Source organism: Convolutriloba macropyga, chromosome 6 (assembly GCF_964194025.1).
Source record: "Convolutriloba macropyga chromosome 6, txConMacr16.3, whole genome shotgun sequence".
NCBI lineage: Eukaryota > Metazoa > Xenacoelomorpha > Acoela > Convolutidae > Convolutriloba > Convolutriloba macropyga.
The window spans coordinates 19,612,670-19,634,467 of NC_134473.1; the positions used below are offsets into that span (position 1 = coordinate 19,612,670).

The 21,798-nt window shown below is 33.1% G+C and overlaps 1 protein-coding gene across 1 annotated transcript in view; it reads right to left on the reverse strand.

The window, feature by feature from the left end:
• LOC142341551 (roundabout homolog 1-like) overlaps positions 1-21,104 on the reverse strand; it is a 53,664-nt gene extending 32,560 nt beyond the window's left edge. The window contains 3 exon segments of the mRNA XM_075392573.1: positions 4,250-4,447; positions 10,140-10,368; positions 20,007-21,104. Coding sequence (XP_075248688.1) covers positions 4,250-4,447; positions 10,140-10,368; positions 20,007-20,012 — 433 coding nt within the window. The 5' untranslated portion in view covers positions 20,013-21,104.
• Positions 21,105-21,798: the final 694 nt, after the last annotated feature.

Sequence of the window (21,798 nt, forward strand, 5' to 3'; positions counted from 1 at the left end):
CTTAAACAAAGTTTGCTAAAGATGCTCATTTCATTTTTTTATGATAAAAAGGCTGAACTTTGAAAAAAATTAGCATAAATTTTAGCCAAAAAAATTGAATCCAACAGTTCAACAACACTCTTCTATCCTTAGATGTAAAATCAACAATACCATCAACAAAAATACCAAAAATCGGTCAAATGTTCACAAAACTTTAAACCTCGATAACTTAGAGGAAAAAACAAAATTCAAAAAATATTTTAAATTATACCTGATGATACCACTCACAAACCTCTGCGATATATCGATCAGCCAAAATTGAACGTAGAAAACCATTTGAGTATATAGTTCCTCTCCCACTAAGTGGGTCAGAACAATACGAATATTTACAGTAAATTGTCATCCAATTTACTGCACCGTAAACGATCGGCACTTTCCCGCAATAGAAAAGGAGGAGCAATCGTCAAACTAATTTATCACCTCAATACCTGCAAGGGCTTAACGCCGCATCTTTTGTCTAGACTTCTCTTGCTAATTAGCATATTGCTAAATATATCAAATTCAATTATAAACTTCACCCCCTGTGAGGGAGCAACATTGGCAACAAGACACTTTGCTCAATCTTTGCTAAAAAGATATTCGTCCAAGATAGTGTTAATATTTAATAACAATAAGTTAGCACAGAATGTCAACAAAGTTTGCTAAAAACGTGAAGAATATTAATGGAACAAAATGAACTAAAAACTTAACGTTGAAAAGTATGTCATTACGCGTTAGAAAACTCATTTTAGAAAACAATTTGAAAAGCATGGCTTTAAAAATTTAATTGTTCTCGCGAGAAACAATAGCTTGAAACAAGGAGGCTTTAAAAGTGTTTTTGATGTCTTTCCTGGATAACTTAAGAAGATTCAAAATATATGAAGCAACGAACGGGTTAAAGCTCTTTTTGTACCAAATTTATGACGTCAACAAAAACTTGATTACTTCCTAAAAATTGCCTCAGTGCTTCCTTGAAAATTAAGAACGTGAGAAGAACTTCGCTAACATCAATATTTTCGTTCCGCTCTAAGTGTTGCCAAATTGAATGAGCTAAGTATGAGAAATACAATTAGGCAAAACACCATCACCACCTCCACTTACAGAGCTGATTTTCAATACCCAACTCTCCGAGTAGGGGTCTTTTAGAGTCAGTGAACTTTTCCGCCATTCAAAGTGATTTCACACTAAATGAGCCCAGAAAAATGGGAAACAATACAAATTATAAAAACTTAGCAGCACTAAATGATAAAGAATATTAAAGATAGCGTTGCCTACAACTGCTAGTCTATTAGGTGAGTCATACGGGGGTATTTTTCTTTTTCCTACAGCAGGCGATGCTGACAATGCTGATTAAATTACATTGTTTTTTGAAAGCTTAACAAATTTAAGAGGAAAATTATAAAAAAGAATTTATTATTCTGAGTGCCGCTTAAGCAAGACAAAGGCGGAGATAAGTTTAAAAGGCACAACTGACAAAAAGCTTTTCTGGGGGGTCGAGGGGAGTTTTGGGGCGGTTGTTTATTGCTATCTAACGGCAGAAAACAGGCGCTAGTCACAATCTTTAAGAGAGAAACATTTTTCAACTTAAAATTTTAAAAGGAGGGGCTTATATCATCATATTGCGTTTGTTGATAAATTGATAAACATTGGAAACATATTGTGTAGAATAATTGGCTTGTGAAAACTGACCTTTAAGTGTTTTTATCTTTTAATATATCTTTGAAGCGTTTTAATTTTTAACATACATCGGAGTGATTAAGTAAGCACGGTGGTTTTAATCAGCAAAATCCACGGGTGGTGTTTTAAAATGCATGAATCAGGTGGAATGGAAAATTGGTAGCTTTTAGTGAATCATGACTGAATTATTCAGAGGGCACTTGCGGAAAAATAAACAAAAATAAACAAAACATTACGTCACTTGCAGAAAAAAGGCTGTCAAAGACGTCAGTTCAACAACATAGCACATCATTTTTACATTGAAGAGCCCTTCATAAACTCCGCCGTGAACAAGACACGAACAGCATCGAAACGAGAGGAAAAAATTCATTTTGTAAACAATAAGTAAAAATGGAGCTATGGTCGGGATTAATAATTGAAATCAGTGAGCGTGTGATGAGCGTTTTTGAGTACAGGTGAAAAAATTCGGGGCTTTGTTATTATTTGAGGAGAAAGCTATTATTGCGGAGGCTTTGTAGGGAGCATTATAAAAGTAAGACCCGAGTATTTTGTCAAAATAGTAAAGGGAGGGTGTTTAGGAAGATACAATAATACATATTGGCACCGGTTAGATCAAATAGCGTCTGTTACTTAATTTTGAGGCGTGTTTGCAAGATATACTTTATTAGTTTTATTACATTCATCCATATTCGCTCCAAGATTCCCTGAAATTTTCGAACCAACCTAATTTCCAACTAGACGAAAATTGCTCAAAAATCACATAGATGATACTATAAAATTTTCAACGAAAAATTGTCATATGCATGTTTAATATATGCTTTATAGTTTGTATATTATAGAGGTTTGTATACTATAATTTTTTTAAAAAATCTGAATTTCATGAAAGTTCAAAAATTTAAAATTGTGCGCGATTTTAGACTGAGTGCGCTCTGGGTATGTGTTAGGCTAATTGGGCGTGTAACAGGTGAATTTGGGGTGGGGGTGAGAAGTGGACATTGTTTTGGGAATAAAAAGACAGGGGATCCGGAGCGGATCGGTGGCGTCTCGCTTTGTATGAGACTCACAAGGCGCACTTGTCAATTAAATATCACCTGAAGCCACTTTTTGATATCAACCATTGCTTTCCACCCCCCCCCCCCCCCCCCCGACCTCGTCCCCGTCCCAGAAATTGTTCTGCCCTCATCGCAGGTATTATTTTATTTTCCCTTTGTTTCGTAGACCGACATCCTTGGTTTGAAGTGCGTGCTTGTACTAACACAAAATAGTTATCAAGTGAACAAACTGAAGAAACAAAGGATCAAAAACAAGAAAGTATTTTTTCCGTGATGAATATTTTATCATTTTTGATTACACTCCGATACGCGTATATACTTTTTGTATATATCATATAATATATAATTTAAGTGGAGTATTCCTTTCCTATTTTGCTTGAGGTAGAATGTGGTTAGAACGATGGTTGGTATAGCTACCTCTATAGTGTCATTGTTTCATGCGAATGGGGAGCGCCATTTTGACTTTTCCTCACACGCTAAATGGTGCTTCATTCATTCATTCTTTCACTTTAGCTTCGGGCTATGAATGATATCAGACTGAAGTCATGTTTAAGACAGAGACGGAAAGTCTCTCTAAAATGAACAAATAAAAACGGCAAAATGGACTCATACTCAAGAGGCATAAACAATGACGTAATAATGTCAGTATTTTCAATGACAAAAATGTCAATTTTTGAATGAAATCATCAACAAAAATAAACCTAAGAATAGGTTATTTAACATCAAATCAGCAAGCAATTAGCAATTGTTATAGAAAATTTTAGAAAAAAATAGGCTTTGTTTACTTTTGAAACCGAAATAGCTTTAATCAACGTGTACTTCGCAACAATAGGAAGAAAGACCGTGAGTACTTCATAATTTTGAGTATTTTTGAGTGTCATCTATAATTTCCTTTGATGCCGCAAACACTTGTAAAAATGTTCAAAAGGAGTATTTTTAAATTTTAGGGAAAGCGCGGGGGCGTGAGGTGCAGGATTTAGACCAGCTTTCAATTTTAGTGCGCGTAAAATACAAAATGTGAAGAAGCATCATTGCTTAACGTTCGCAATGAAGTTAAAAAGGGCAGCTCGTTTTAGTCGACATGGGGGGGGGGGGGGGAAGGGGGGGCACAACTACTGTGAAAAAGGACCAGTAATGGATTTGAAGTAGTGTCTCTTGACTTGCAAGCCTAGTTCGATACTTCATTAAACCAAATAGACTTCATCTCTTGATTTTTTCCTGTTTTTTGTTCCTAAAGGTTTCATCTCTTTAGCCAAGTGCACTTGGAACAAGTAGAGCTTCTATTCTAAACTATGCCAGCTGATGTCCTGCACGGTTTACATTTGGTTATACTTTCAAGTGGTTATAACACTTGAATGGTTATAATGGTTCGACTGGTTATCAGACTTCACATCTTTTATAACATTCGATGCAAACTAAACAATTTGATGAACAAAAATAAACTCATGACTGGAACAGATATTTTAAACACCGTGTTAGAAACAGCGACTGTGATATCTTACTTGATATGGATATAGTAGCATTCTTTGATTTCCACGTAGTCGATCCCTGGGAGTTGCGCAAGGTGCACCCGTACAGCCCTAGGGTTCTCGTTGGCTCCACCTGGGCACTGAAGCTCAACATGTGAACATTAACAGTGTTCACACTTTTGCCCTTCCCGCTTAGGGTAGTCTGTGTCCACTCTTTTTCCCATTGGGCAACTGAAATAAACAAACAAATTATTTACACATTTGAATGACTATAGGCATCACAACTGATTTATTTTATCCGTCATTATACAGAGGATATTTATGCCATAAAAAGACTGTTTTGTGTTCTGCGAGGCATCATTTGAAATCTTATTTGGGTGGAATTTTTAACGGGCTTTTTTTCTTAATTTGGATATTTTCAAATTGGTAAAGAAAATTTTAAGCTTTCAGCTATTCAGAAATAAGGCTTTTTAGATGAATTCTCTTCAGGGAACTTAAATAATTCAACTAATGAAGAAAAAATGAGCAGAACTCAAGATCAGGTCAATTTGGTCTTGCAAAAATGTTTTCAATTGCAATTTCTTTAATTTTTTTCTCGATGTGTTAGTCCCATAAAGTTGCAACGCAAGGAACGTTCGAAAAACTCCCGACATGCAATTGAACAACAAAGCGCTGATGTGTACATGTTTTATATTTGAACTTTGACCTTTGAAATGTTCGATAGTGCTCCAACATTATGAAACTGACTATAAGAAGTAACGAGATTGTTCCGATTAACCAAAATTGTTTCAAGAGATCTCTAGCTAAGAAATTGAAAAATGTGGGAACAATTATAGTGAACTTCATTCCAAAATATGCACTTCATTAAGATTCGCGTTTAATAGGACAAGATCCAAGTTGAAGACATTTGAAGCTTCAAAGTCAATTACAACTTCACAAAGATCTCATCAGAGCAAATAGCTCAATTGTATTCTTCTACATATATAACCATAAATTAGATTCTCTTTTATTTCACATTACATGGTCTTTTGAAGACAAAGACATAATAGATGTGTCTCGACACGACTAATTAAATCAAGAAAAAGGTCAATTATGAAATCGTTAGACAAAACCCGGTTGAAAGGTTCGATAGTCTTACTGTCTTGAATTGCAAAGTATTCGGGACAACTTTTTCTTGATGTGCCATGATATATTATTAAATAGTTGTTGCATCATCAGACCCATTGTGTGTATGGATTAGTGCGAGATTAGTTAGCCCTGGTTAATAACTCTTCTATCTAGTTCTACTAAAAATTTAGGGAAGATAGCGATTACGTTGAAGAATGATAGTGAGAATACAGTTATTGGATCTTGGAGTTGATACTTGAAGAGATTACGCCAAGGTCATTTTAGATGACATTGAACATTTTGGAGAAACATATAAATTTAATAAAATATATAAATTATGTGACCAGTCCAGGCAGAATTTTAGGCAGTTAAAACAATTATTAAGAAAAATGTTAATAAAATGAGGAAAAAATTATTTGTAAATTTTGTAGGTTTCTTTCAGGAAAGATATATATATATATATATATATATATATATATATATATATATATATATATATATATATGTGTGTGTGTGTGTGTGTGTGTGTGTGTGTGTGTGTGTCAAGAAAACAGAAAGGCGCTCAAACTAATCACTTATATATAACCTAAACTTGAAATGTGACAGTCGTTGGAATAGTTGAATGGAATGATGAAAATAGATTTGGTCACAAGATTTCATTTGAACAAATAACCGTTTCAGAACTTTCAAACAAAAAGTCACCATTTTTGACACCAATGTTTATTTCATTATTTTCTAATCAGTTTATGGCTGAAAGTCTGTACGGCTCTATTTCCGCTGGTATCTTTTTCATCCCCCGTTTCTTTCCATCAATCCGTTCCACTTTCTATCTCTCCCTTATATTTTTTGTGTACTTTTTCCCATCCGTTTGAACAAATTCTCCCTTTGACGCGTCACTCCCCAACCAATTCTCCAAAAATAAACAACCCCGACTCTTCATCCCGCTGCTGATATACACTCAAGCTCAACCCACGCACCTCAGATGGGTACTTTTTACCCAGTTCAGACTACCCTTATCCTAGCCTTCCAAAACCCCCTCCCCATCCGACATACCCCCCCCCCCCCTCTCTCCACCAGACCACTGTCTCCACTTCTTTACAACTCCCCTCCGGTCCCAACTAAGCCTCCAAAGTTTGTTTTGATTGGGAAGACCATTCCCAATTTTGAAGTCAATATCCGTCTGGTTTTACCCCCATGGAATCAAAAACACTGCGTCCGTATTGAATATTACATTGGAATATTAGCAGGAAAAATTGAAGCAAAATGCGTTATTTGGGAACTAGGATGCGACTTGAGTCTCGAACGAAGAGTATTGTATGAATATAGTTCAATATTAAACTCCTAAGCAGGCTAATCGATCGATCGATCAATCAAACCAGGTCGGTTGGGTCGGGGGTATGGTGACAGTGGAAATTACAAGGGAACCCGTGTTCCCAACATCCGGTTACAACACCGCACATTATACTTGGCAATAATAACTATTGAATCTAATACATAGCTCACTCCGTAAATCTTTTTCACATTACATTTTATGCGTACTGTACTGTATGAACAAAAAAATTGAGGCCAAAGGAATACATGAACGCGAGCAGACAAAAAGGAATTAGTTTTAATGATTATGATGATATTATTTGTAATATTACATACAAAAGATGGAGAAAGTATATAAAATATGGAAAAGTAAAGTATCATTAAAAACAAAGCCCCGGCTCTGGAATTACGCTTTTCAAAATTTTGGTTGCACTATTCCCAAAAAGTACTCGATTTAACTATTTCAAAGAATATACTATCAACAACTGAACAAGCTTGAAAATGCGATTGTGCTATTCTTAACATAATTGCTTTCTCACGTAACCTTGTATATTTCAGGAAAAAATATTTTCTAATTTTGAAGGTCGGAGAACTTCGAAAAAGAACCACAAAAATGCAAGAAAGACAAGAATTACTAAGAGAAAATGAACAAATTTTAATGAACAAAAAATGAACAACTGTGGAGACTGAAAATCTAATCTTGCTTTTTAATTTTAACTTTCGCCACAGCTTGAAAACTTTTCAAGTGTTCGCGCGTTAATAATTTACACTCATGCACGCATCTTTATCGAGCTACCAAACTCAAAATTAAATATAGCGGAGGCAGAGAGGCTAGACATTAAATACTTCAAGTTTAATAAAAAATTTCATAGAGTAATTTAAAGTACGCTCCTATAGTTTTAACCACTCAACACTGTGACGCAAATTGCTTTCTAAAATTAATGTGAAATAAGTGATGCTTTTCAAAAGTACGTTCATTCAAAACATTCAATCGAGCTGTCGCAATTTAAAAGCCATTTTTTAAAAGCAGCAAAATTTAACTAGCTGGGAAAAATCAAATTACTCATTTTTGCAACGTAAAGCTTAAACTAAACTAAGCTGGCTTATTTGCAGTTAAAATGGAGGAAATGTTAACTTTGATGTTAGATTTTATTTGACAAAAATTGCTCATTAAGTCAACATTTGAAATCCTGCTGAAAAAATTCTACACACAGAAACATCAAAACATGTTATTTTTGTTGCTACCGTTGAAATTTAATAAACAGTAAACGTATTGAACAGAAAAAAGACTTTCATTTTACAATTTGTTGTTTGAAAATTTGCAGCCTTCGTTGCGCTATTTTGAGCGCCTGTGAGGCATAAAACACAGCTATTTTCTCGGGCTTAAATTTACAATGAATGCATATTTATTCCCAAATTTTGCTAATGGGCAAAAATCAGGAAACTGAGAATTTTAACAACTTTTCATAATGGAAAATAAATTGGAAGGAAGCAACGGGAAACAATTATGAACAATTTTTTGAAAAATTAGCAAAAAAGGCAATTCAGCGTCTAAATATAATCTCAGAGAATCAAGGTTTTTAATTATTTCAGTTCCAAGTAATTGTTGCAGAACTTAACTTCAGCTTGAAGAAAATTAGTTTCAGAATCGCAAAAAAATATGAAGTGCCTAGTAGTCTGTAATGAAAATTTTATTTAGAGGAGATTAAATTACACACCGCTAACCTGGAGATGACAATAACTTTGGAAAAAAAATAAAAATGGTTATATGTTTAGTTGGAAGCTGCAGGGGCTAATGACTTAAAGAGAAGGTTAAGATAACCCCAGATTTTTCACTATGATGGGCGGTATCATGGAAAATTTTTAGGAATCATTTTTTGGAAAAAACAGACGTTAACAACGCCATTTTTTTCATATTGAACATATGGACAAACATGACGTCTCTTTGACGTTTTTTGTAAAACTGAATGCAGAATCTGCTAAATTTGAAACACTTTTTTTTCACCATATGTATATATATTTATAAGTATTTCAACTAAACTTCAGTGTCGCCATTGCGCAAAAAGAACAACAAAGTTGAGCTTTTTCTTTTGAATTTATGCACTTTGAAAGGTGACCTTTAGATGTTTTACAACAGAAGTGGTCAATATTGGGACTCAAACGCGAAATGAAAGCGAGGTAATTTAGTTGGAGAAAGAGAAAAGAATGAAATCTATAAATTGCAGCTGAAATAGTGACAGCAGCACTATCTGTTTCACATTAAGGACTATAAAAATGTCACCCTCGGTGCAATAAATTTTTAGAATCGAGGAAAAGAAGAAGAATTTGTGAATGATAACTGGAAAAACGAAAAATTTAATAGATCATTGAGGCTATCCATTTTTCACGTATCGTTGTGACTTATACTGATGAGGAAAATATATGGAAAAATTAGCGGATTGTTAAACCCTCAATCAAGCCATTAAAATGTATTTAAGTATCTCAAAATTCTTTAAAAATTGTATCAAATTTTTGAATGCATTTTTAACTAAAAAGCAAAGTGGCTTCAAAAAACTGACATCAAAAACCGGATAGGATTATGCTTCGATGATTTTTTATTAGCTTGTTTAAGAAAAAATTGAGTTAATTTTCAACAGTCTAGCCAACTGCTGAAATGAGTGCTTGAGAAATTACCCCGTTGAGGTGTTTTCAGCCGTGAAAAACTAAATAACGTCAGCAAATTCTCTCAGCAGTGTGAATTCATTTCACTCCTTAAGAGTATTTGAATAGAGTATTGATGAGTTTATGAAGTTGTCACGCTTGCGCAATTTCTGTTCAGGTGGTTGTTGTGGTCGTAGGGTCTGACTAGTGATATGGGAAATACAGGGTGAAAAGATCAAAAGTGCATTTGATCATCAGGTGAGTAGCAAAAGTGACTCAGTCATATTAACGCAATCATCATAAAATCATTGCAACAACACAACGTCAACAAAAATTTTCACCGCTCAAATTTTAGCTAAATAATTTGACGTAAAAGTAATTTTACGTGAAGAGAAATTGCAATAATGGATTTGCTGGCAAAACATGAGCCCCGAAAAAAATGACAATTAATAAAATCTAATACAATTTAAAGCCTGAAAAAAATGTTAAATGAAATAAATGAGTTTTTTGTTAAATTAATTACAAATCAACAGCATTGATATACCGCCACAGTTTTCTTAACAATTAGTCTGTTAATAAACTGTTAAAATCTACAAAAATACTATTCCATGACCTCCAGGATACAATAAATTTTTATGAAAAAAGTAATAAAACTGGAAAAAATGTAACACAAGGCCATCTAAAAAGCTCAGCCCTGTTAGCTTAATGATATACCGCCGCAGCAATTACGTGGAAATAAAAGCCAGCTCTGTTTTAACATTATTTCATACCCTATCGCTGAAATTTTATCACTTTAATATTATTTATGCAAGTTAGTCATTCTAATAAAAAAAAAGGTGAGAGTATAAAGAGAAGTAAAACTTACTTTTATTTCCGTTATGGTACCAGTCAACTTGTGTTTCCTGTTTGGTGTCGGCGGCACACTTCAAAGTAACTGTGGAACCCAACTTGACTGTCTGGTCTTTCGGATAAGATATGAGATCACTTCTGGCACTTTCGGTCACGAACTCTGACACCAATGTCAAGGCCACCAGAGTCCATGTTAGGAGAGAGGTAGAGGTCATAGGGTTAACTGGGGAGGTCATCTTGAGTTGCTACAACAGAATGTCATATAAATAAGTCAAAGCGTAAATATTCGTTAAAAAAATTGAGAGAAGACGCTGGCTAATTCGGCCAGAGACATTACTTCAACAATTCTATAACAAAGATTAAACAGCCGTAAAGTCAAATGACAAATTCTAATTCGAGATCCTCTCTTCCCGCAGAAATAAAACTTCAATCCCTATTATCATAATTTATGTTTCGAAGGGTCACAGCTGTGTTTCTGCTTTTGACACATTTTTTTAAAATCTAATTTGCATTTTCTGTAAATTGCCCCGGGTATTTACGAAACAAACCCAATTAGAAAACATCAAGCATTGACAAAAATGTCAAATGATAACAGACACCATCAAGTGCATTTCAAATTGAAAAATGCGACTTTCGTATGTAGAAATCTTTTAGCACAAGAGTCACAAGGAAACTTCGCTTACTTTTTAAAACACGAACAGATTTATGAACTGTATGTGAAATATCTACTCTAAACAAACCAACCTGAATATCTCCAAATCGGTTTTAAGTTAAACGATCCCGTCAACGAATAAGTCTAAAATTAATTGCAAAAGCTTCCGGTAAACAAATCAAACTGTCAAAATACGATAGACAAATTGAAAGCGGTAATCGCTCAACCATTTAATTATAAACCTTTGTCACGCAGCGGAAACCAGTTAAATTAATTACAAAGTTAAATTAAAGAAATTGGGTTGATATTTTGGATGTTAAGTGACGACGATTTAGTTTTTAAAATTGTTCTAAACTTGACCGATTGACAAGAAGGAAACAGACTAACCGGCTCTCAAATTCAATATTCAAAGAAGAATTTTGTAAAGGAAAGCCAAAAAATCTATTAATATTTGACAATTTTTGAGGGAAAACAACAGTTACTTGTTTGTTTACTTAAAACGCATGCTGACTATTTGTGAAAAAAAATGAAAAGAAGTAAAATTGACATGCATAAAAAATGCCGCACAGTAAATAAATTCAGAACAATGATTGTGAATATTTTCACTGCTTTATTTTCCGCAGTTTTCCCCACAAAAATAAACACAGTTGCAACCATAAAGGCATATGGTCTGAGAAAATATAAGTTCACTATTAACAATTCTTCCCAGTACAATATTAAAGTATTTACAAGAGTTACTAAGGGGTCAGGTGGTGAAATTATTTCACAAAACCTAAATTTGTATAACTGAAAAGTGTACCAGAAAAATTATTACTATATAATTTTAATTGTTTTATTGGTAAAAGAGAACCATAGTACCTTGCTGTTCCGAGTGAGTAATTTGCAGCCCATAAAACTAGTTAACAGTATAACCAAATTGGAGTGAACTTTGTTGCTCTTTGGTTGACTAAGAAGCTAACTCCATAACTATGAACTAATTACCAACAAACTGAAATTTAGAAATTTCAGATCGAATAGAAGTTAACATCTGAGAATTAATTTTCAAAAAAAAAAATCCACCAACAAGACTGTGATGGTGATAATTGTTGCATTTTTACGAAAGTCATCAAACACAATGACGTTTAGAAAAAAAGTTTTAACAATTTTTCATTATGAAAAATCAAGGTAAGAATGTAAATATAAGTTTTCCACAAAATAACCGCAAATTTCAAATTTATATTGGCTTTACTCTAATTGAATCATGGTCAGTGATCACCTATATTAATTGTTTAAATATAAAAAGCAAGATTAAAGTTTTATTTAAGCTAAACATTTAACATTAAACATTCTATTTTTAAATAAAACATTACCGACACAAATTTGATCAAAATGATAAAACTGGGAGGTTTAAAACCACATGACGCACCACTTGGGCACTTGAATTACACATTGGTTCCATCTCTATCCATCAATGTTGAGAAACTGTTTCGCATTTCATGTGAAAAAAATATCAACTACACATATTTCTGAATAACTACGAAAAAAAAATTGAAAAATGTCTATATATTTTTAGTGAAAGCAGAGGCCACCAGATTATCTCACGCTTTTTAAAGATTTCTACTTTTTTCAACTACATTTATTTAACCGTTTAGATTTTGACAAACTACATTTACACACGGGTTCTTTTCACCCCATAAATTGTGCTCGCAAAAACTGTACGTAATTTGCGTTTATTTGAAACTAACAGGATCGTAAAGCAATATGAGGATAGTTATTTATGAGGCAGGCGTAAAACCAAGAATTTTTTAAGCAAAAGTTTTGATAAGCATTTTCGGATACTCTCGCCGACGACAATGATTAGGTCGAGAATTTTTGAGTAAACTCTATCAGATCTCCAAGGTTTTTTTGAGTAAACCATCAGAACGAAGAAAGAATTCATTCCTTTTCCTGGTGGACAATTAATGGCTGCCAGTACACAAAAAGCTGAAGCTGTTTTTTAGCGGACTTTGTTATCACAGCATCGCTCGTTAGCTGATCTTCAGAAATATATTTCTTCAGAAATAAACCAACCTGTTATTTAAAAAAATTCAGCTTTTAAGCATTTGATCACTGATACAGCAATCTGAGTGAAACATCAAGTATTTTGAGTCAAAACAAAATAGTGAGAACAACTTAACTTTTCTTTCCGAGGATTTAAGTCAATTGTTCTTATTTGCGGATCGACATAATTTCAATCAATGTTTGAAAGGCAAAACGTGATAGGGACTCACATTCCCACCCATGTATTAATCAGCGTTATGTCATAGCGACCTGGGAAAAGCATTGGATTTATCCGCGGGGGTATCTGAGACCCAACTGCGGGTGATCATAATTACTATTCTTGTTAATCAAAATCCATATTGGTGCGATTTATCAGAAAACTTCAAGTTGCTTAATTGAAATTTTCTATTTGTATTCACCTTTAGAAAACACAAAATGTGTTTGATCAAAAATCGGGCTGTTCAAAATCCATGTCAATTCTTAAATATGAAAGACGGGCAGTGTTAGACTGAAAGACATAGGAAGCTGAAATCTTGTCAAGAATAATAGCTTTCACAAAGTCAGATTTTCTTTAAATTCTTTAAATAACAGTTTGACATAACAAATCTTTGCAACATCGTAAGTCATCTTATATCTCTGAATATGATAGCGATGTCGCTCATGTAGATGCTTTAGTATTACAAGTAGCAGTTCTAGAGACTGAAACGTAACCCACGCTAGATCAAACAGGGTTTTATCTCATCTTACAACAAAAGAAAGTTCTCTAATTGCTATTTGGCTTCTCAATCTGCCCCCATGTTAGACATGCTTATCAAACATAGGTATGCAATCATAACATGGTTTAAACATGTACTCTGACGTACACATATAGTCGTAAATTATCCTCGCCCATTTGGGCTATTGTTTGTTCACGGTACTTGTATGAGAATCAATTTTGTTTACCAGTAAATATAATTTGAAGACTCTTCATGAAGACACGAGTCGACAATTTATAAGATGGCTTCTAGGCTAAATTTCAAAACAAAATTGTTGTAAAATATTATATCTTATGTACATATACATACATACGAAGTAAACTTTGAGTAGGCTTTAGTCGACTGAACTCAAAACTGGCACAAAGCTTGATTTACAAAACATTTACAAAAGTATAATTGAGCAAAAATTTAAAAAAATGTTTAATACATCATTATTTTTTTTGTTCTCGTTAAGGTAAACGTGCATACATTAACAAATAAAGACACGTTACTGATTTTTAGTTAATTGCTTCATTTTTGGGAAATGAAAACTTGTAACCAACTCTAATTTTAATGAGCTCATCGATACGCTTTATAGATGGGTGAAAGTTGAAAACGCAGCTCTGTTTTAAGACGACAATTTTAATGAAACGTTCGCTATTTTTATGAATTTAGTTTTTTTTTCACGCGACACCATCGAATAAAAGCAACCAAACAAAAAATCCTGAAACGATTTTCTTTTGCTTTGAAAAAAAGAACACAGCAATTGTGCGAAATGGCGTCTCAATAATTGATAATCTTTTAAACACTGAATTGAATTCATCTGCCTTGGTATTGCTGCTTAAACCTTTTTAAAATAAACACCACGTAATAAAAACACAAGGTTTATTGTTACCTCTCATTTTTTTTTACCTTGCACGTATTCTCTAGCCCTTTGTTTTTTCAAGCGTGAACAAAATCTCGAATCTCGATTTATGCCGCCATTTTGAATATCATTTTGAATACGATGTTAGTTAATATCCAAGTAAAGGTGCCAAATATGCTAATTTATCGATAAACAACATTATAAAAGTGACATTTTGATTTAGGGAGCCATAACGACTAGTTATGTATGTTTAGCACGTGATATATTATAGACTTCGTAGCGGAAGTTACATTTATATTAGTAACGATATGAACTCAAAGTCAACTTCCATTGTTTCTACCTGTATACATATTTACATTCTAGTTGCGCTATATTAAAAGCAAAAAGGATATAAAATCAAGGTGCTCAAATTTCATCAAAAGTAAAATTTTTTTAAACTAGAGAAAATCTCTGAAAAACTTAATAGTTCTAAATGAAGGTCTCACTTTATATATTAAACTCATTACTGTATTTTAAGGACCTCTTTTAGCCAAAATATTATTCACAATACCAAAAATGTTTCCTTAGTTTAACAAAAGGTCCAATGATTATTATTACGTCTCAGATACTCGCAATTTGTTCAAAACATTCAAAATTTTTAGCGGTTCAGATTATTTTTTTCTTAGTTTTTGTTTTCACAAAAAATAGCAGAGGAAACGATATTTTTCCATAATCCATTCAGGCGATTGAGCTCAAAGGACACTTTGAACTCAGTTTCGTTTCGGCATCACAGTTACCAAACTGAAGATTGGTAACAATTCTATTATTTTGTTTTCAAAAACGCGTCCGCAGATATTTTTCCCCAATTCATAGCCAACAATCCTAGCCAGGAAAGGATATCAAAAGCTAATGTAATAGGATTCTTTTTCCTATTCAATTTGAGATTAGCAGATTTTCCTTTTACAATTTCTTTTTGTCTTCGGGGGAAATTTCGAGATCAAAAGCCAAAAATCGATTGGAAAAAGATCTGCGAAGCAGAACATGCAATAAAAATGCAGCATTAGCTGAAATAAAATCCAAACACAAAACAAATTTAATAGCCCAGTATTATGGAAAATGTTCAAAGTTAGGGATAATTTAGTAAACGATTTAAGAAGTGTTTGATTTGTAATACCGACTTTGTCCAAACAAGCGGTAGGATTAACTTAAAAAGTACATGGAAAATTGATTTTCTATCCAAGTTTAATTCTTAAGTTGCCCCAAGTCTAAAACAGTAATTATTTCGCCGGTATGATTCAGCAGAATTAACAAAAATTTCGGAAGCAAAATTTTTATTAACTCAAGAGATTTAAAATACAGCGAAACATAGCAATTTTTTCAGTGATGCCTACAAACCAAATTTCTTAGCATTAACAACAAGTATTATCAACATCATTAAAGTACAAACCAAATCGAAATATTCAAAATTTTTTTGCATTTTGAGCTACCTCTCCTTTCAAACATACTTGAAATAGGGACAAAAAGGAGGGGGAAAAGGATGCGCTTGATATAGTCTAGTATACATTTTTTAAAAAAAGATATGAACTTACGATGAGCAGTGTTAAATTTGCTATAGGTACTGCCGTGGAATTGGATTTGATAAATTATTTTGAATTGATAAAACTGGAGGAATAAATTTGACCAGAGAAACGACAAAATGCGAGAGTAACTCAGTCAGCAGTCACTTCTTTAGCCTGTGAAGTAACTCAGTAATTTAGTTAATGATAACTGCGTCTAAGACCATAAAATATATTTTTCACTTTTTTACAGCTTTTTTCAAAGTTTCTGAACGGCAATATGGCTTTTCATGCATTGGAATTTTTATTCACTACTGATTATAAAGTTGCTTCACGTAAGCTGTAGTAATTATTTTTCATAAATAATATTAGAAGCAATAAATAAATAGACAAAGCAAAGGTAATCTCACCAAATACTTGAACAAATTAATTCTATAATTTGAATAGTTTTAATATGAGACCAGCCTCTGCAACAACCAAAAATGTGCTTCAAGTTTCAATGCTCAAACTTACAAATTAGTTTGGCTCGGATCGATTAATTCTGAATCAACATTCTAAATGATGAGATATGACTTAAGAGCCTTAAGCAGATTTAATCCAATGTGTTTTGCTTTTTGTCTATTGTCGAACCAACTTGTCTATAACTTCGCTTCGGGCCAAAACACAAAGTTACAAAACAGCACAGCTTGGCCGCTTTGTTTTATGAACAAAACAAATTGAAAAAAGTATAATTTGACAATTTATTACAATATTTACATGGCATTTACATCGTTTTTACTGCTCACCATGCAATAAATTTGGCAGAAACTTCACTCCAATTAGCGAAGAATCGAGAAAAATACTAAAATATCCCCGAGTTAATTAGAAATGAGCAAAGCCGTAAAACGTAACACGCAGCAATTCTGAATTATTGTTACGGTTGAACTCGAAAACAAACCAGGAAAAAATTAAAACTTTGAAAATTTATGAGAGCAATGAATATAAAAATTATTTTTAATTAGTTTTTCGGTATTTTCATACAAAAATGCTTTTCTTGATATAAAAAATAATTTTTTTCGCATTTAAATTAATGGAAGAGTATTTAAAAATTACATGGAGCCGAAAAGATGGAAAATTTCTTTCTGTAACCGCACTCTTCGATTTTTGTGTTACTTATGACTATGCATGCTTTGAACTCAAAACAAAAATTGATAAAAGTTGCACGGCAATTATTTTCCAGGTTTTGAGATTAAGGTTATAGGCGTTTGTGAGAACAATCAGTGCGTTTTTTCAAATTTTTGTTAGGTTTGGATGTAACTGAAACTAGTTTCCTCAATGAGCAACTCATTTCAACATGCAGTAACCGATAACTAAGACAATGTAATTAATTTAAAATTGTCCCTCTCGATGCTAATTGTTGTTAGGAAGCCAATCATCAGTTTTAAAGTCACCATAGCACTGTTCACAAGAACAATTCAGTCTTTGAATTTGGTCTCAAGTAATTACTATTTGAATTAGGGCTATAAAATTTTAGACTAACTGCATGCTCAAAATCTTGGAATTAGGCAACTTATTTCAACTTGGACAATTGTTATGCAAAATGAGAAATGGGTACAAAGTATTGCCACTCGCTTCCACAAAGCGTCAAATTTTTTGAAGTTAGCATTTTCGGTCTTTGGCCACGTATTGGACAATTAAAACAACGAAAAAGCTGCTATTAACTGTTTGCTCCGTATTTTGCCCTAATTGAGGAAATTTTCAATTTAATATCATTGCTCTGATATTTATGGTTTAAATGTCGTCAAAAGTCAACTAGAAAAATAGCAGTAAGCATGCAAAACAACCACCTAGGTATATACATCGACTTTGACAAGTCCCAGAGGTGTAGTTTTATTTAGCTGTTTACTTCTGCACTTGATGAGACCGCTTTTTGGCAAAGATAAAAAAAGCGTTGCACCAGGGCAATTCCTCTAAAGAGATTTTAATTTCAGAGTTAGTTTCATTTTGAATTATTGCAGTTTTTTGTTTTTTGCAATTCGGCATTTTGAAATATCACTTGATTGAAGAAAACTAGATATGTTAACTTCAACAGCCATTATGAGGCAAAAAAACTAAATTAAATATTTTCAGTCGTGTCATTTTCAAGATCGTGAAAATCTGGTTGATTATATCCCACTTTTTTCTCAAGGATCAAATTTTCAAAATATCATCGAATGAGGTTGCGTATCCTTATGACGGCGCTAAATTATATTAAAGTGAATTTTATAAAAATTCGGATCAAGAACATCATCATCCTTGTTTCCTATAAGCAATTTGTTGCGAGGTCAGCTCGCAAATGGCTCTCTCGCAATTAAAATTTTGTTTTTTCTCAAAAGCTGAAACTTACCAAAGTTATACCAGCAAATGACAACGAAAGGTATATTGAAAGAGATCGTCAATGGCGTAATCACAACACTACAAATGAGCAAAAACTGAATATTTGCAAAGATGTATATGACTAGGGAATTTATGGAGCACAATTTTGCAGAGGCAACTTTCTGTCTCAAAAAAGGCGTCAAATTCTTTTGACCTATAAAAATTTCGACAGAATTCGGTCTTATTTAATCTGAAATGTCTCCGACAAACTTCACCGATCAAAGGATTATTGGTCATACTTGATTGAATCTCCACTCTTAGGCTGTGCAAATTTATAACTCTAACTTTTAATCATAAATGCATAACTGCCTTTAGATTTATGGAGCTTAAGTTTTCAAAATGTGATAATTATGAAAAATATTGTAAATTAATAAAATTAACTAAAATGAGAGTCTTAATGTTGTTACGTTTGGTGAGTTTTACTATTTGTTTACTTCACGTATTTGTAATGTTAACCTCTGCGTGAAATGTTGATGAATAAATGAATCTTCATAATTTGTAATCATTTAATTTCTCACAATGGTTAAAATTGATAATTGATTGCAATAACCGTACAATAAATGAGCATAACGTGTTCTCAAGAGCCGGCTATTTTCGCATGGTGTATTTTTAGTTTTGGCTATTCCTCTTTGATCTTTTCGCTCTGAGCCGAATGCAGACAGCCGTTACAAACAAATGCAATCTTAAAGTCATTATTTTCAGAATTACAGCCACTTGATAACACTACACCTACAAAAGATAAAATATGAGTTATTATTATTTTTGGATAATTATAAATGTGTATTAATATGGAAAGGTTTAGACAAAGCAAAGAGCAAAAAAAGCAGAATGCTCAAGTTTCAGACCTGCTCAATGATTCGAAATTATTTTTACTTCAAAATAATTTTTAATATTAAAATTAAATCGATTCAAAATTACACTGCTAACGCAAATATTTTTCAATCTTTCTGCTTTCTTTCCGACCCCCAAACCACCCCCACCCCCTTCACTTGATAGCCAGAAGTTGCCACTTAGCCCATACCCCCACATCGCCCAAAAAGTAATCCTGCTCTTTATAATAAAAAACTCTTTTTGAATAGATCCCTTATCATTTCTTCATTATACTGCTATTTTAATTCATGTTCAAAAGTTGACGCACAAACATTTGCATGCATAACTAAAACTACTACGAGTCGAGCATAAAACTCAAACCGTTTTTTTCCACCGGAGTGAAACCAATTTTAAACAATTTTTTTCCACCGGTCAGAAAAGTATTTTGAACTTTTTTTGAAGTTTTTTGAACATAAACACCGGATGTCTGAAAAGTTTTTTGAACTTACCCAACATAATTTTCCACCATTTATTCCCTTCTCAGTCCCATTGATGAAAACCAAGAATAATCTAAAACTTGAAATTCATTAACTTTAAAAGGGGTAGAAAATCAAGCCTTTGTTGTGTAATTTACCGGCCCGGTTATTTAACAATGCGTTAGCATTTAACTTTATCAGCAGCGATTAGGGTAAATGCGCTTATTCTGAGCGGGGCTATCTAGCTAATCTGAAACTAAACCTAAACCTTCAATCTCGTTAGAAAGATAATTGCAGCCGTGTGTCTATTTACACTTTAAACCCTCAATATAAACATCAAAAGCACAAAAGACGCGCCCAATCTCTCACACAATGAACCCTACACAATGTTTACTCACTATCATCTTGTATGCGCTTCTGCTGGCTGTCCGTGGAAAACGTAAAGACACGTTACTCCTGTAACTTTTCGTTTGTCAGAGAACAATGATGAATTAAAATAAACCAGAATCAAATTCAGAGTCGATGCAATTTTGCGAGGCACTATTTTTTTTATAACTAACTAACTGCGGAGATGTAAATTTATTAAATAAAACTTCAGTTTTAAACTTCTACGATAAAATGACAACACTAAATGAACAATTTAGGGTCTATAATTTCTGAATTTTGTATAGATTGCTGTTTGGCCTTCAGCAAATTTGTATAGTAAACTAAAAGGTTGAGGTCAGTCACTCAACCCTGCAAGTTTTGGCGAACTTTATGGAAAAGTTTCCTTGAAAATGCTGTGCTTGTAAAGTATCTATTTTGTAAACTAATGCGAATTATTCAGCTCGATTATAAGGAGTGGAAAAATCGTTTTAACTTTTTATCGTAATTCTAATCAAGAGATAAAACTGAAACGTGTAAAATAGCTCTAAAAATCGCTAATTTTTGCTAAAAAAAGGTATTTTGTCGATATCTTTCAATCTATAAAAGTGAACGTATCCATAAGTTCACAATTGACGAGGCGATAACTGTTTATTAAAATTATTAATGGATAATTAAAACCAAGATTCCCGACGCATTTCGAGATGGCATTATTGTATAACAGACCTGAACAAGCACTCTTTAACGTGCATATAGATGATAGTTTGTATGATATTTGCTATACTCAGAACCGAAGTCTTGCCAGTACTTAATATAGTATTAAGATTGAGTTTATCATTAATTTTAAGTAATTAAGCAAACCAAAGTCACGAATCAGAATTAACCAAAATTAGCGAAATTAAATAATTAAACAGTAAAGAAATGAGAAAAACGATGAAAGTATTACAAAATGTGTGATTCAATGTAAGCTAATCGGGAATGAAAGGTAGGTTAATATAAATCGGTCAAGTCATTATTTTCCTTAAATTTATTCCGATATTTTTTGGAAAATAACGATACACAAATTAAGAGCAAAAGTAAAATAATAGGTTGTTTAACAAAACAGATCGCAGCACTGCTGTAAAAGCATATTTGCTATTTTAACACAGCAATTTTGTTTAAACTGAAATTTATAACTTCAAATCAGCCAATCAAAATGCGGGAACCGGCAAAATATTCCCAATAATTTGCGTCTTTCCCAATTTTTATTTCGCATTTCCCCACCTTATTGCTTATTCTAGATATAAGAAGGACATATTTAATTGGGCGTTTAAAGCCCCCTTTATAATCTCTGGGGGGATAAAATAAATATTACAGAAATAAGTCACGCTCAGTCAAAAATTAAGGAAGTTGCTCGTAATTGTCAATGCTGCTAAGCTATAATTTGCAATGGATATGACATTATTGTGGCTTAATAAGCGTGGATGTATTAAGGAAAATTATGGGTATTAGAAACTCGTCTGCCACGCAAATTTAGCCCATAGTTTCAAAGTCGAATCTGATTATGTTCATATTTTTGACACAGGTAGTCATTACGCAATCTGAACCTAATAACGGTTTGTTAAACCTATGACGCGCCATTATTGCTGTGAACAATTGCTCTGAAGATTAGTCCCATCCTCTACCGCGGCAAATCCCAGTCCAAACAAAGCTCTCAGAAAACTGCCAAATTAGCCTTTAAAAAATCTATTATAACGAAGAAAAGCATGACGTCACTGATTTGTCAAAAGCCGAAAACCGTTTTTTAATGCGATATTGATGTTAGAACAGACACGAAAAATACTACCC